Source organism: Rhinolophus sinicus, linkage group LG18 (assembly GCF_036562045.2).
Source record: "Rhinolophus sinicus isolate RSC01 linkage group LG18, ASM3656204v1, whole genome shotgun sequence".
In the NCBI taxonomy this organism is placed as follows: domain Eukaryota; kingdom Metazoa; phylum Chordata; class Mammalia; order Chiroptera; family Rhinolophidae; genus Rhinolophus; species Rhinolophus sinicus.
This window is the reverse complement of record NC_133767.1, coordinates 10,360-27,099: the sequence shown is the minus strand read 5'-3', so window position 1 is coordinate 27,099 and position 16,740 is coordinate 10,360. Positions and strand designations below refer to the sequence as shown.

Genomic DNA, 16,740 nt, shown 5'->3' with positions numbered 1-16,740 from the left:
GACAGTGAGCCGCCCTGGCTGGGACTGGACAGATGCAGGCGCTCTAGTACCGGTTCCGTGACCAGTGTCCTCCAGGAAAGGGAAACATCCATAACATGAACCCCAACCAGATGAGCTCAGGACAGACGGCACAGGACAGACAGGTGCAGGACAGATGTCACAGGACAGGTGGCGCAAGAGAGACGGGCACAGGACAGACAGCGCAGGACAGATGGCGCAGGGCACAGATGGGGAGCTGCAGTGAGTCCTCAGTGAGTTTTATTTCGTCCTGCTAGTAAGGAGGTGCTTCCTGAGACATGGACGTGGACGCCCGTCTTCCTCACGGGCTGTGGCAGCGCCAGCTAGTGCTGCCTGGACCGCGAGGGCTTTTTGCTCGGCTTAGAGACGGCAGCCTCCCGGTGCTTCTCAGGGTCAAAGACTTCTGCACAGAGAAGAGGCCGGGGGCACTGAATGGCAGGGTTGGCTGCACTGACCACAGCTTGTGCCACAGTTGCATTCCAGTGCCAAGCATCCTTTTCTATGTCCCTAACTCCTCACTGACCCCCATGCCCAGCCTGCAAGGAAAGGAGGGGCCTGACCTGAGGGAGCTGTGACAGGGCCTACGCAACCCCGACAGTGGCCCGGGAGAAAGCCTGGTGGCCCCCACGTCCCACCCGGCACAGACGCTTTGGGCACGTGGGGCTCGGGTACTGTGCTCAGTCCTGCCAGCTGGCTCCGCCCACAGTCCCGGAGCTCCGGCGAGGGCCTTGGGGACACCAACCTGGTATCTCGTGGGGCCAGTAGTCATTACAGTTGGGGCAGCGCGGCTCTGAACTGGATTGGAAGTACTTGGCCACACAAGGCAAATGCATCCTGATGCCACAGGTGTCACAGCTTTGACCCTGGAACAAGAAAGGTGCTCAGAGCCGTCCAGAACCTGTCCAGCATTTGGTGTATGTTTGTCTTCCAGGCCACAGATTAACAATGAAAATAACCCCAAGCCCTTAGTCCAGGTGTCATAAACAACTCGGACAAACGAACGCGGGTGGAAGAAGCTCAAGACTCAAGGCCATAGCACAGCAGTGGTCACTGGCCGGCCCAGCATAGTGGCAAGGCCAGCCTGAAACTTGGACAGGCGAGAGGAGGGCCACAACTTTCAGAATGCACCTGGGCAATGTGGTCCCAAAGTCTGAAAACCATTGCAGTTTGTCCCAGGAACTCAGCCAAAGGATGGGTCACCAGGCATCAAGGCTGTAGGTGCAGACCGGATGGAGAGCAGTTGGGGACAGTCAGTAAGCGTTACAGAGAAGGAAACTGAATGCCCCACAATGCCACAGTGGCCAGCACACAGCTGCCGAAGGAGCAGGGTCAGCCTGGGGAGAAAGATCTCCTCTCCTGGGCCGAGGGGCTGCAGCAGGGTGGTAAGGGGTGGCGGGGGGGGGCTGCACTGGGTGGTCCAGGGCTGCAGCAGGGACGACTCACATGTTACCTGGATGAGAAGGCTGTGGCATATGTTGCAGACCTTCATGGCGTCAGGGTGCGTCTCCCGGATGTACTGCTCCATCTCCAGGATGGCCCGGCTGTGCAGGGTGAAGTCCCCCTCCTTCTGCAGGGACACAGTGGGAGCCACAAACTCAGGCCACTGTCACGCCAGACCCTTCCCTGCTCGATCCCATCCCCTCTGCCATCCCACTGCCCAAGGCCCAGAGAGGTGCATTGGCCTGGCCGCCCCAGCCAGCTAGTGTGCATGCTGGCCCCTCAGAGAGCCTCCAGCAGGGGACTTGGGCAAAGACATGAAAGGAAATGGAGGAGCAGAGAGGATAGGACCCTGGGCCCAAAGCTCAAGTCCAGCAGACCCCAGAGGCGCGTCATTGCCCCCATCACCCAGCTTCTCTGAGCAGCAAAGGCCTGGGGCACAGGGCGAGCCCGCCGATAAAGGTGGGCACACACCAATTCAACTGTTACGTGCTCCTGCCAGCGAGAGCTGCACACGTGTGGTGACTCGCAGCCCGGAGCAGGGTGCAGGGGTGTCCTAGTTCTTGCGGCCGAGGTAATGGAGGATTCAAAGTGTTTATGAAAATCCGTCTCTCTTGTATCATTTTTTGGTAACTTTTAAATGAATTCTAACCCTCTAGAACGGCACCCACCTGCCCAGTGACCCGTCCAGCGCTCACCGAGTGCCCACAGGTGCGACAAGTTATACTGTGAGGAAGCGGTGGCCTGAGGACTGAGTGTGGTCAGTTCTGGCCCGAGTAGCCCAAGAACATTCCCGTGTTGCCAAATCCACCCCAGGGAGGAAGAAGAGCTGTGACAAAGCGACGGGTGGGAGCTGCAGTCCCTGACCTGGGGCCTGAACATGGCCTGTCACTTGATAGTGTTCCCAGACCGCGAAGCTGAGAACAGAGCTAAGGGCTCTCCACCATCCCAGGGCAGCTGGGACGACCCAAGGCTGTGACATGCACCAACACGCCCAGAGAGCCTGGCTCTCACGGGGAGCTCCTGCCACCTGTGACCTCTCCACCATCTTCCTCCCTTCAGGAAGTACCTCAGGAAGTGACCACTTCCATTCTGACTGCCAGGGCCAGCCCATCGCCTTAGAGATCAGTAACTCAGAGCACTGACTTGAAAAACCAGACGCACACTCTCGCCGCAAAGGAAGTGAAGAGCGCGTCATCCACAAGCAGCAGCCTCCGGCCGGTCTGCGCGGCCTGACAAGTCCTGCAGACTCAGGGCTCTGGGGGCAGCACCGTTAAGTTTACAGGATTTGAGCCCAGAAACTGGGTGTCCTGTGGAATAGACCAGAACACCTGTCCCGCCCGTCAGTAGAAGCAGACGTGGGGTAACTAGAAGCTCGCGTCCTTTCACGACTATCCACACTCCTCTCCAAACGCTTGTCTGCGCCCCATGGTGACAGCGCTAACCGTGACAACCAAGGCAGTTCCTTTGGGAGCCCAGGGCCAGGCACTTGATACACACCACTTGCCCACCCTTCACCCCGAGGTGGACGCTGCTCCTTCCTTACCGTAGACTCCAGGTTACTGGACCACGTCGGGCCCAGGTCTCATGTTAGGGCTGTGCTGCCCACTGCACTGCTTTGCGGCCTGTGGATCGGGGTTCGGATCCAGGGCCCACAAACCCAGTGCAACCCTGGGCTCTGCCACTGGACACCCCAGGTGACAAGAGGAGGCTTCAAAGCCTCCTCACAGGGCCACCGTGGATACTGAAAGGCTCAGTGGACATCAGCTGGCTATGACATGGCTTTGAAAACACTGTTGGTCCTTCTGAAAGTGAGCCGAGCTGGGGTGAGCATGAGACCAAGTACCTCAATCAGCCACTTGTTTTGGACAAACTTCTGCAGCACGTGCTCAGCGTCCTTCTTCCTCATCTTCTTGCCTTTCAGTTGGTCAACCAGGTTCAGAATATTTGTGGAAGAGGCAAAGCCAGTTTCCGAGTCAACGATCAGTTCCAACTGCGAGAAAGAACATCATGTTTGTCTACTGGCAAACACACACTTTAAGCAATGCTGCCAATCCTGGCAGCGGGTGGGGGAGACACCTGTCACGCCACAGGCACGCTGTGCGCTGTAGGACCCTTCAGGAAGACATGATCACGTAACAAAGGCCATAACATGCTCAGTCCCGACTCAACAGCCATTCCTGTAACACCGTCCCCAGAGAGCCTGAGAAAGCAATGACCCAGGACTGTCCTCAGAGGCTGAGGGTCGGAAGCACTGTCACCGGCCCAGTGCACCCCGGGCTGAGCGCCACCATCCTAGCCAGGTGTCAGCCAGGTGGGCGAGGGCTGAGTCAATAGCTCCGAAGCAAGGCAGGCATAGTAAATGTGCTAATGGAGCAGTGGGCACCTGCTGAAGCCCAGCCTTGGGTTCGAGAGCCTGGCTGGGGATGGGACATGGCCTCCCTTGCCAGCTCCCAGGTGATGCTCCTGCTGCCATCCCATCCCAAAGCACAGTGCATCCCCGGCAGCGAGGCTGCTTTCACTGCACCACACGCCCTAGAGACCCGCCGCTCACGCAGTCAGGGTTCCAACCTGGTCCAGCCTGTTCCCCAGGCAACCACGGCGCCCTCCCCACTGATCACAGAGCGGCTGTGCTTTCCAGGGGAGGCCGACGCTCGGCAGCGTCCCCTGCACAGGGCTTTCTCAGGCAGCAATGGTGACCCTGTAACCCTGTAGTTCCCATTTCTAATGATGACGACAACAGTCTCCCGTAGGAAGCTCACTGATGGGGTTTCTCCACTTACAGCCTTTCGAAACAGGTCCAGTTCGTTCTCTGCAAAGTCTGAGGCCATTTTTGAAATGGGAGTCGTTGCGAGATTCACCTAAAAAACCAGTCAGCACGGCGTTCAGGCTCGGCCTCCCTGTCACTTACTGCACTTGTTGGCGCCCCCCTCCCGCCCACCTGTCAATCCCTGAGCACCTGTGTCCGGTCACTGTGGGCGGCGGGGGTGCATTTGTAACCAGTCTTACGTTACAGACTTAAATCTTCAGCTCAGACAACACATCTAATTCTCAGAGATTTGAGAACCCCTAAAGTTGCACAATATTTCCCAAACTCAGATAAATCTGGGAAAAGTGTGTGCATGCTGATGGAGCTTCACGGACACAGAGCACTAGAAGTCAGGCCGGGAAGAAACCAGATTGACCGTTTCAGTCGGCATCTCTGTGGTGAGTTGACTCTGCAGCCCTTTTTCCCCAGAACAGAGTTTGGGAACCCTGGGCTGGAGCCCCTCGGTGCGGCCTGACTGGTAGGAGTCGCTTTGATCGGCCTAAGGCAGCTCCCCTGCCAAGGACGGGGCTTGTCAGCTTCTCCCCCTCTGTGTACCCTCCCTCGCTACCTGGGAGGGAGGATCTGAGGCCCCAAGTGTGTCTCCATCCTTCTGCCCACACATTTTCTTTCCCCAGATGTGTCTTGTTCCAAATGAAAAGCATTTCACCCCTTGGACCCTAACATTGCACATTTGTAGAGAACTGTCATCCAAACAAAGCCAAGTGCGAGCTGCCAGGCCTGGGTGGGGGCTCCGTGGGGCGGTGAGGGCCAGAGTTCAGGCGCGGCTTCCGATCGCCTGACCCAGGAAGGGCAGAGGGCAGCAGACTGCAGGCCAGGGGCCGTGGCAGCGTGGGAGGGGGGCTGGGTCAGGGCGGCCTGTCCGCTGGGTGTGTCCCTGCTCTCAGAGCCCTCGTCCCAGTCCCCGTTCCTCACAAATGCCACCAGAAGGCTCTGTCTTGGACTTACTAGCGCATAAATGGGTCTCCCGTCATCTTCAGTAACTCCTTTCTTTATCTCAATGTACAAGGACTCCAACACACTGTTAATGTTGCTGATGAAGTCCTCCAGCTTCTCCACCGGAGCGCCGCCTGGAAATAAATAAATGGGGGGGGGGGGGTAACGCTTCGTCACACCCTGGCGCTGCTGTCTGTCCAGCAGCCTGAACGCGGGACAGCAGAGCCTGTGATGGTGGAGGCCAACACCCCACGGCTTCTTTCTCCCTGGACTGCCCAGACACAAGGATGCTGAGAGGCAGAAAAGTCCCCAGGAGGTGACATCTGAGCCCGCGGTGGTTTGCTGTTCCTGCTGGAGGCCTCAGCCTGCCCCCCTCACAGCCCCCATCCGTGACCTGCAGGGAGCTCCTGCTGACGACCACACGGTCCAGTCCCTTCCCCTCGTCCCAGCTCCAGCGCAAGCCTGTCTGTCCCTGCAGGTCCTCACACACGGCAGGTGTATCTTCTTTCCCTCTTCCCGTGATCCACACCAGATGCTCACTAGACACCCACAGGCCGGTGTCCTGGGCCCAGAGTGCAACACTGAGGACCAGCAGCCACGGGCACAGATGGCAGGTCGCACTGTGCGGCCGCGCGCTTCTCACACAGCCCTGAGGCAGGATGCTCCTCCTGGAAGCATCGCACCAGTCCCACAGCATGGCTGCAGCCACCCGCCCGCCCACTCGCTGCCCCTGGCAACAGGAGGTGTAGACCACAGGGGACGCCACCACCATCAGTCCATCAGAGCCGGGGGGCGGGGGGGGCGCCCAACCCAGCACTGCTGGGGCCGAGACAAGTGGACAGGGGCTGGGGTGAGTGAGTGGACAGCCAATGAGCCTGGGAACAGAGGAGGGCCGAAGAGGCTATATTAGAAAGAGCAGAGGGCACAGGGCCCTGGGGCGGGAGAGTGTGTGAGCTCCCTCCTTTGGGTCAGGGGGAGCCTTTCAGAGTTGGTGGCAGAGGATCAAGGTCACCTTTTGTCTTAGTACCTTCTGTATTGTGATACTTTTTTATTTCAAAAGATTTGTGGCTTAGAAAGCCACTCTAAGGAAAAAATAACAGCCAAAAAACAGAAATATGATACCATTTATGTTAAAAACAATAAAACCAATGAAACGATAATGCAAGAATGAGGCCTGGCAGGTAAGTCACCAAGCTGAAGACCAAGGGGGTCACTCCAGGGCACTGGAACTGTGTGTATGTTTGACTTCTCACAGAGAAAGGTATTTCTGACTCCTTGAACACAGAAAGATTATTCAAGTTTAAATGGAAGATCATGTTGGCAACGGTGGAAGGCACAGCCATTAGGCCACGTATAGGAGACAGACAAGAACAGTGACAGTATGACCATGAAATCGAGCCACAACTGCTGAAAAACCATGATCCAAGGAGTAAGACACCCCCATGTTCCCCACCTCCGCGTCTTCCTTTCCGAAATGCCTCCCTCCTTTTCACTCCTACCTCTGCCTACTGGTTACGGAATCCAACTGAAATGGCACCTTTTCCATGAAAGAGTCTGTGCTTTTCCCTTTCTTCCTATTCCATGCCACGCAAACATCTCTTCGTGGCATGTGGGCCTGGCCACCAGCCTGTGGCCTCGGCCTGCCGGAAACCTTTTCTGCCTGCGAAGCACCCAGTCCTGGGAGCCTTGGGTATTCCGAAAGCACGTCTCACTGACGAGTGACAGGGTTTCCTGTGGGCAGGAACCCCCCGTCCACCCAATGTGACATAGTGGCAGCTCCCACCTCCCTCCGCAAGTGCCAATTCACATCTTCCACTGAAAAGGCCTCCTCTGGGTGTCATTCAGAAAAATGTGCTCTGGGGCACGGGAACATGACTCTGGTACATGGCCCTTTCCAGACGCTTTGTCCACGTGGAGATGACCTCATACCCCCACCCCACCACCTCTGGTTTGTTGTCCAGCCTCCTTTTTCAGGTACATGTTTTCACTGTATTTTCACTTAAGAAAAAAGCCCACTTCCTACTGCTGTCCTCACTGAGTACAGAAAACAGCCATCTGCTCAGTGGCTCACGCTGTCTCCCACCACACAAGCTTGTCGGGGCCCATGGTTCTCCTCACTATTGACCGTTTTTGTGCTTCTCACAGATGCCCTTGAGCCATCGTATCTGTTTTAATCATTACCTGAGGATAAACTTCTCTTCTGTCCTGCAACACTCCTCCAGGGATTTAGCTTTGTGTGGCGGCAGAGGCAGCATATGCCATTGGCCAGCAGCAGGGCACGGGTCCAGCCCAGTCCTACCTGTCCCTTCTGTGGAACCCCACGAGACAACTGTAGTGCTCACCCCATTTTTTGCCTGTGGTATAAGAAGGACACTTGGTCTTTGTCTCTGGTTCCTGGCACAGAACTCTTAAAACCCTTCGAATTTCCTGAGAGATAAGGATGGTACAAGTGTCTTTTGTTTTTGTGAGGCCACTCGTGGCAGGTCCCTAAATAACGTTAGGATTGACTCTATCTCCAGCCCCTCTCCCCTCCCCAGAGTTGGGGGCTGGACGCCAGAAAGACCAAGCCTTGATCAGAAGCTTGGGACTTTCAGCCTCAACGCCCAACCGGGAGAGTAGAGAGGGGAGAGGGGAGAGGAGCTAGAGTTAATCACCAATGGACAATGATTTAATCCATCCAGCATATGTAATGAAGCCTCCAGAAAACCCTCTAAATGATGGGACTTAGAGAGCTTCTGGGAAGGTGAATACACCGAGGTGCTGGGAGGGTGTAGCATCTGAGAGAGGGCACAGAAGCTCCACGCCCCTCCACCACCCTGTGACCCCAGCCTCTGCCCCCCACCTCTGCCATCTGGCTGTTACTGAGCTGTTTCATTTATAATGAGCCACAAATGTAAAGAGTGTTTTCCTGGGCTCTGTGAGCCATTGTAGCAAAGTCCTGAACCTAGGAGAAGATGGGAGGCCCAGGGCTTGAGACTGGTATCTGAAATGGGGCTGAGCCCTTAACCTATGAGCTGAGACGAACCCAGGTGGACAGTGTCAGGACTGAACTGTGTTACTGGACATCAGTCGGAGCCCAGAACTGGAGGGTGCTGTTAGGAAAGACAACATGTATTTGATGGCGATCACTGTCCTTCATTGGTTCTTCTAGTCTGTCCAGTTTTTAATTATTTCAGACGGGAAGGTAAATTGGTCCCTGCTACAATCTCGGTCAAAAGTGGAAACCCCCAAATCCAAGTCTTCCAAAACCACCCTCTGGGCCTCCTGGGCCTCCTTCCCTCTGGATTTTCTCCTGGAGTCACGTGATTCTGCATGACGCATGAGACCCAAGGAGAAGCAAAGCCTCACCTGTGCCACCAGTCCCAGCACAGAGTGTGGCAGGCTGTGCCGCAGGTGTATGTGCCCAGCCTGGCTCAGAACCTACGGGACCTCAGGACACAGGCCCAGTGCCACGCAGAAGGGCCAGACGCGAGGCTTTACACCGGGACAGCAGAATAACATTGGAATTCAGCAGCCAGGAGACTTGGGGGACTCATTTTCCCCTAGTTACGGTAAGAAGAGAACCCAAAGCAAAGCCCAGAACACAAAATGCTTTCATAAACTGGACGAACCCCACGGGAAACTGTAATTAGAGTAACTTGCAGTTTGAAATACTCCTTTGTGTCATAATTCTTAGACGCTAAATATGTTTTAAGTTAGTAAAAGGGGCATCTCCTAGGCATCTCTTCAAACCAAAGTACAGTTCTCCCCAGATGACCCTAGCCATAAACATACCGTGCTTGATGTGCAGAAACGATGTGCAGAAACGTGTGAGAGGAAATCAATTCCTAGACACATTCTACACAGTGTAACTGGGCTTTCCCACATTACATCGTAACAACTTTAAAGGTCAAATGAAGGCAAAAGTACTTTCAACCTTAGTACTAAGGCCTCATATGGCTCTTTGCAGAGAGCTGTGAAACATCCCTGGCACCATTACAGCTCACACCAGGACCTGCGTGAGATACTACACGGGAGGGCGAAGGAGGGAGAGGTTATGTGGAAGGGTTATGTTTCGAAAGCCTGCGTGTGCCCAGCACTGGAGAAGCCTGAGGGGTGCCTTAAAGCCGGTTGTGCTCTTCAGCACAAACCCCATTCATCAGCAGGGACAGCCGTGAGACGCCCTAATGATGCCGTGTTTGCTGCAAGTCTTGTTTCAGTAAAGGAACACAACAGGGTACAGACGAAGTATCCTTGGATATCCAGTGACAAACCTATGCCGCTCCTCATCTCCCCAAAGGCAAGCACCTCGTGAGTGTGTTGCACCTCCTTCCACTCTACTGTAGAATTTTTACAGGCAGACATAGTCACCAACAGACAAGTCGTTAAGTTTTACAAACCACACTACTATGACTTCATACAACTATTAACTGCTCAACTTTCTTTTTCACTCTTCAAGACCTACCAACACTGATTTTACTAACCTATCACCACTGACCCTACCGCCTGTGCTGCTGCCTCCAGCGGCGGGAACGGGCGGCTGCACCAGGTTCTGTGTCCACGCGTTTCACATGGATTATCTTATTCGCCATCCTGACCACCCACTGACACGACGCTCCCAGCCGGCACAGGGCAGGCGTGGCACCTCCTCTGGGTTTGGCACAGGCCCTGACTCTGCTCTGAGACGACCGTCAGCCAAGAAGGCACCGTCCCTGTGCTGGGTGTTCTGTGTGTACCATGTTCTTCGGCCTCTGAACCACCCTGCGTGTCAGGACAATTGAGTATTCTCAGTGTAGAGGTGAAAAACTCAGACTGGAGGCCTGCTGTGAACACGACTCTACAGCTTCAGAGGCCAAGTTCTCACCACTGCGGTGAGTGGAAGATTTACTCTAAAACAAAAAGTGGAAGGTGGGATGAGGAAGATGGGCTGGTGGGAGATGTGAGAGACACGCGTGCTCAAGCCAGTAGTCGCGCTGACTGGTTACATGGTACCCTACCCATGTCAGCAGTCCCTGACCACAGTACCGAGCGCTCGGGCCCAGCAAAGCCACACTCACAGTCGTGGACCTTGTAGCAGTGCTTCTGCAAGCGCTTGACGTCCCACTCCTCCAGCACCCCGTGAGTCATCAGCAGCTGGAGGAACCGCCTGTGGACGTCAGTCATGGAGCCCACTCGCCTCGTACTTCCCTGCATGGTGGGGGCTAAACGAGAAGGAAACAAAATCATCACCTCTGAGCACAGCCAAGGAGTGTTCCAGGTTCTGTGCAAATGTGCATGGATACATATAAACTTGCTATGGTTTTTAAAATCCAGGTCATCATCGTGACTAGCAGAGAAACAAAAAGGACACAAGCCCGGGCTTCGGCCAGTGAGTCCTGGGCAGTGGTGAGAAGTGTGAGCTCTGGAGTGAGACAGACACCTGCGCTCACAGCCTGCTGCTCCTCTTGGCTGTGAAATGGGGGAATTCCTCGTGCTTCCGTTTCTGAGCTATAAATGCACAATAATGATAGAAACATCCTCCAAAAAATCACTATGAGGATAAAATGAGTTAATACTTGGAAGAGCCTGGCAACAGACTAAGCCCTACATAATTGTCAGCTATTTTTACTGTTAGACGGTTCTGAGTATGAAACTTGGCACAGCTGCTTACCACATCTATGGCCTTGGATAAATTTACCTGAGGTCCCATTTTTGCACAAAAAAATAAGAGTAACATTCACTGCTTACAGAACTGCTAGTAAATACTTCATAAATGTTAGTTTCCTTCTCTGCCAAATCACTAATGAAACAACTGTCGTGGTAGGACTGACTGCAGGGCATTTTTATATCTGTTCTCTACTAAAACACTACCATTCCACAAACTACAAAGATCAGAGCAGATAAAAATCCTGCATGAGCCCCGATCAAAACTCCTGGTCCTGCCGAGGCAGTGCGTGTGGGACGGGAACAGGGGTTCAGAACTGGACAGCTGGCTGTGAGACCGCCTCTCGCTAGACTTGCTTCATCTTAATCACCTCATGTGTGTATTAAAAGTACAGATCCCTGCCCTCTTGCCTGGAGGCTCTGATGGCAGAGGGGCCTGGAATTCTGAAGTTTGAACATTCACTTTAGTTGATGCATCATCCAAGAAAAATCCGCTGTTACCCTAGGCAATATAGCAAAGAAACACGGTTAGCTAACACGTGTAATTTTCCTGAGCCTCACTCTTTTCATCTGTAACATGGTGGTAATAACTATCTTTAAGGCATAAGATGAAGTTTAAATGAAATATGACTCCCCAAGGATTGCCAAGAACCTGGCACATAGGATACACAAAAGGCTAGTTACTGCTCTGCTCCTCTCTCTTTCTCTCTCTCTCTCTCTCTCTCTCTGTCTTCTTTCTGTAAGCCTGAAATAAACTGTATTTTAGTTACTGCTCTTTCCAACAGCATCAGCAACTGGACCCCGAGCTGGGAAGGTGCACAAGTGCAGCATGTGTGAAGGAACAAATCTGCACTTTTGTCCCTGGTACTTGGGACTCAGGCTGTCCAAATTAAGGGTCTGTAAGCAGATGACATAGCAAGGCTGTTAGAACAGATTAAAAACTTGTCAAATTGAATAATGAAAAAAATTAGCTGTATGATAGTAAGAGCTGCTTGTAAAACATAACACCAAGAAATCAAAAGGATAGCAAAGTATGTACTCTTTGAACTAACCAAAAGAAAGCTGGTGTGGCTGTATTAATGCGACACAAAATAGACTCTAAAGCAGAAAGCATTACTAGAGATAAAGACGATCACCACAAAAATGAATAAAAAGTTTCAATTCCCTACAATTTTAAATGTTTAGGTGCCTACCGTGTTTACCCGAAAATAAGACTTAACCGGAAAATAAGCCCTAGCATGATTTTTTAGGATGACATCCCCTGAATGTAAGCCTTAATATGTTTTTTGTAGCAAAAATTAATGTAAGACCCGGTCTTATTTTCGGGGAAGCACGGTAATCACAGAGACTCAAAACAGTTCAGGCAAAATTGATAACAACAACAAAGGCAAACATACAAATCCATAATCAATACAAACCCACAAATCCATAATTGATAAGATGAACTAAAAAATCTGTAAGGTTAGAAAAGCCTTGTACAACACAGCAAGAAGCCTAATGTGATGGACAGGCATAAAACTGCACTGCTATGAATACAAAATCTTCAAGCACACCCAGTGCATTCACGCCAATTGCCACAGAAACCAAGTCATTAGCAAAATTTAAAGAATTTCTCGCATGGAGAACATGTTCTCTTGTTTCTGCCCACAAAGGCAACAAAGATGGAAACCATAAACAAAGATAACAAGAAAAACTCTACTTAGAATTTTAGAAACACACTTCCAAATGATCCGTTATCAAAGAATTATTAATGGAAATTAGAAAATATTTTGAACTGAAATAACAAAATATTATACATAAAAACTGGTGGGAAGCAAATTAAAGCAATAGAAGGAAATTAACAGCATTAATGTTTATATTTTTAAAAAGAGGAGGTGTGAAAATTAATGAGTTAGGCATCCATCTAAAGAAGCTATAAAGAGCAAATTAGGTGCAAAGAAAGTTAAAGTAAGTAAATAATGAACAGCAGAAATTAATGAAATAAAAAATAAATGTATACCTTAGGAGAGCAACAAAACCAAGATTATTCTTTGAAAAAAAACATAGTGAAAGTGACAAACCTCTGACAAGATTTTCCGAAAGAGAGAACTTACAACTAAACAATACTTGGGAATGCAAATGGGAAACTAATTGCAGATACTAACATTTAAAGAAAGATATTACAAGCAACTTACAGCAATCTATGTGAGTCACCACATTAGCAGAATAAAGAAAAAAAGGCATATGATTATCTCACAGTTGATAAAATTCAACATTTATTAATACTGAAAACTCTTGAACTGGGAAGAAACTTCCTTTATCTACTAAATGGCATCTACAAAAACCTACAGCAAACATAATATTTAAGGATGAAATGTTGAAAGCAATCACTTTACAATCCAAATTAATCCAATGCAACCAAATGAATGCAATTCCAGTCAAATTCCCAATAGGCTTCATGTGTATGTGTGTGAGCTGACAAGATGATTCTAACCTTTACATGGAAAATATAAAGGTAAAATGGCAAAGCATTTCTTGGAGAAGACAAAGGCAGGAGAAATAGTTTTTCCAGGTACCATAAGTTATTTTAAAGATACAGTAATGAATAAAATGTGATAATGGCATAGAAATGGACAAATAAGACCAATGGGACAGAATACAGAACTCTGAAACAGAAACACATACATGTATGGATACTTGACGTGTTGGAGAGATAGAACTCCTAACGAAAGCAAACTTTTCAAAAAAGTTGGCAGAACAACTGATTATCCATATGTGGAGAAAAATAAGAAAACTAGACCCTTATCTCATGAAATTCTATTCTTAAGGAGTAAGGTCATAAGAAAGGAAAGACTATGAAACTTTTGGACAACAACATGTGATAATAACTGTATGATTCAAAGGTAGGGAAGGGTTTCTTAAAAAACACACAAAAAGTACAAACCATAAAGGACTGTACTGATTATCTTCAACTTTGTTAAGATTAAAGACCTGTGTTCACCAAAACACCAGACAGTGGAAAATAGGAAGAGAAGACAAACTACAAACTGGAAGGTATCTGAAACACATTTAAGCCACAAAAGACTCACATGCAGAACATATATAAAGAGCTCCTACACAAAGCAAAGGGAAGACAACTGTGAGAGAGAAATGAGCAACAGAAATTTGACAAAGAAAATGCACAACTAATAAAGATGTGAAAAGATGCTCAAACTCCCTGTCACCAGGCAAATGAGTATTAAAACCACCGATTAATGTCTTCACCACCACCAGACAGGCCAAAATCCTTAAAACGGCCGAGGCTGAGACTCACCCACTGCACGTAGAGTGTAAACCCTTATAGGCACTTCAGACAAGTTGACATTACCTGCTTATTTGGATATCCTCTGAAATCCACTATCAGGTATATACCTTACAGAAACTTTCCCACATTTGCCCCAGGAAATATGCTTATGAAAGCACCCTGTGGGAGCAAAAAAACTGGCAAAAGCATACGTGAAGATCAACTGAACGCCTCCATACAGTGTGTCTAATGTGACCTTGGAATTCAAAGCACTAAAGATGAAGTAGAGCTACTCACAGCGACACGGCTGCATCTAATACACATTGTGTTAAATGCAAAAATCGAGTCACACAAAATATGTTAGGATCCCATTTATATAAAACTCAAAACCTAGCAAACCATGCACTGCATTCATCAGAGATACATCAACAGTAAAAACTACAAAGAAAACAACAGAATGAAGAACACAATACTCAGCGCAGTGGTTCTCTTTGGTGAGGGGAGAAAGGATTCAATGGGGGCTGGCTTTGAGGACATGAAAATGGTCTGACATGGTGGTGGGTGGATGCGTGTTTGTTTTATCTTCATTCTTCAAACTTACATTTTTATCGATATGTCTCATATCTTAAAAAGAGAAGAAAATTATGTACCTATGTTAAGCAATAACCAAAATGTTACTAAGAACTAAGTAAAGAACGGTATACAATGCTGTACTTTGGGGAAAGGGGAGGGCAATGGGGGTGAAAGACAGGCTTGTTCTGTCCTAGGAGTCAGTGTTCTCCCAGAAGAGGGACTGAGTGGGGAGGCTGACCATGGACAGGCACTGCCCTCCAAATGACCTTAAAATAGAAATGTTTGTGGAATAAGCAGATCTCAGTCCTAACCATCCATGTGTGCCATGTACTAGACACTGTTTCTTGGGCACAGTCTCCTTTACGCTTCACCAGAACCTTATGAGAAAGCCATTCCTTACTCCATTTCACACATGAGGAAGCCGGCTGAGGGCACAAGGGGACACACACAGTGATGGAGACAGAGGGTGACGACACAAAAGCGCAGTTCAGGATCCGTGGCACCCCCGCCAGCGAGAAATCTGAGTAAACAATAACATCAGGGTCTCGGCTCCTAATCTGCAACTGTCAAATGTAAAAAGGTCTGAACACCGAATCTTTTAAGTGTGAAACCGGGATCAGATCTAAGGCGGGGCTGTTTAAGGTTGTTCTTGATCCCTTTTAGTGTGAATGCGCCCGTCCTTAGCTGCGGCACCACGGGTCTGACTGACCACAAGGCGCGGCCTAACACAGAACGCACGCTCCGCAGCCTCCTCCGGAAACCCCAGAAACGCGGGGTTCTCAACACTGACAGCCTCGGGGCCTAACACCAGGGGCTGCGGCCTCGGACACAGCGAGACGCTCCGCGCACAGAGCACGGGCGCCAGGGGCTGAGCCGCCGTCGGCGCGGCCTGCGGCACCTCCTCAGTTCAGACCCATTTCGTACTTTTCTTCACCTAATATTATGCTAAAACGTAATTTCTCATCTAATATTACGTTTTAAAAGTGTCTGTGAGAGAGGGACGCGTTTCCGGTCTGTTCGCCTTTGCGGCCCCCCTCTGGGCCGTTTCTCCAGCCGGAAGTGAGAAGCCCCCGGGGCCCCGGGCCCTCAGCGCCGCACTCGGCACAAGGCGCAGGCCGCCCCGGACCTCAGCCCCACCTTCCGGCCTCCCTCGCCGCTCCGGACGGCGTTCCCGAGTCCCGTCGGCCTCGCGACCCGCGCCCCCGTTACCCTCGGCGGCGCCCCCGAGCTGCCCACAAGCCCCGCGCAGTTGGCAAAAGGCGGACTCGGCTCCTCCCTCAGGGCGGAGCACGCGACGCTCCCATTGGTGGTCGTGCATGTTCGTCCCGCCCACTCGATGACGCACTTCCCTTTACCCCTCCCGCGCCGTTGCCATGGTGCCGTAGGATCGGTGTGTAAGGTCCGGTTTTAGGCGCTTCCCTGGCCTCTCTCGGGACTTTATGGAAAAGGAGGAGGAAGAGTGCAGCGTGCGCCACCCTCAGGCCGCGATTCCGCGGGGCCCCAGGCCTCAGTTTCCCCACCTGCAGAACTGGCAGTGTGGCCTCATGGTCAAGGTTGTGGGGCTCTGTTTTCATATATCCTGACCAGAATCCTGGCCCTGCCACTTCCCAGATGCCTCATCTTGGGCAAGTCACAGTGAGGCGCTGAGCCTCAGTTGCTCCTGTCAAACGGGGATAATAGTCCCCACGTAGCAGCAGCGTGCTTGTGAGGTTTACAGGACAACACGCATGAAGTGCTGATTGAATGTTAGCGGCTGTCCTGCTCTGGGAGTGTTGTGAGGAGTAAATGAAGGTATTGGTGGAAGTGGATGGGCACGTTACCATCGTTTGTATTCCAGTCCCTGGTCTGCCAACCAGGTCACAGTGCAGCCGGGAATACGGGTGGCTAATTACAGAACAGCGGGGAGGGCAAGTATCTCTGTGACCACAGCCTCAACCCACCGCCACCCCCACCCTCAGGCCAGTTACCTCTCTTGTGACGTTGGACAATTCAACCGCCCTGGACCTCAGTTTCCTCATCGGCTGAGCAGGGAAAGCTTGGGCTCCGGGGCCGGACGTCTGGATTT

General features: G+C 51.1%; 1 protein-coding gene across 4 annotated transcripts in view; it reads right to left on the bottom strand.

Moving 5' to 3' along the window:
- The window catches only part of NSMCE1 (NSE1 homolog, SMC5-SMC6 complex component), a 150,876-nt gene extending 134,909 nt beyond the window's left edge, over positions 1 to 15,967 (bottom strand). Inside the window, exons 1-8 of one of the 4 annotated variants that reach the window (XM_019718392.2) lie at positions 15,813 to 15,967; positions 10,255 to 10,398; positions 5,231 to 5,352; positions 4,239 to 4,316; positions 3,302 to 3,448; positions 1,469 to 1,585; positions 761 to 881; positions 237 to 446 (exon numbers count right to left, since the gene is read on the bottom strand). In XM_019718392.2, coding sequence (XP_019573951.1) covers positions 412 to 446; positions 761 to 881; positions 1,469 to 1,585; positions 3,302 to 3,448; positions 4,239 to 4,316; positions 5,231 to 5,352; positions 10,255 to 10,390 — 756 coding nt within the window. In that variant the 5' untranslated portion in view covers positions 10,391 to 10,398; positions 15,813 to 15,967 and the 3' untranslated portion in view covers positions 237 to 411. Of the gene's footprint in view, positions 1 to 236; positions 447 to 760; positions 882 to 1,468; positions 1,586 to 3,301; positions 3,449 to 4,238; positions 4,317 to 5,230; positions 5,353 to 10,254; positions 10,399 to 15,801 lie in introns of those variants that run through there. The other 3 variants (XM_019718389.2, XM_019718390.2, XR_012493165.1) reach the window with 3 other exon arrangements.
- Between the last annotated feature and the right edge of the window lie 773 nt (positions 15,968 to 16,740).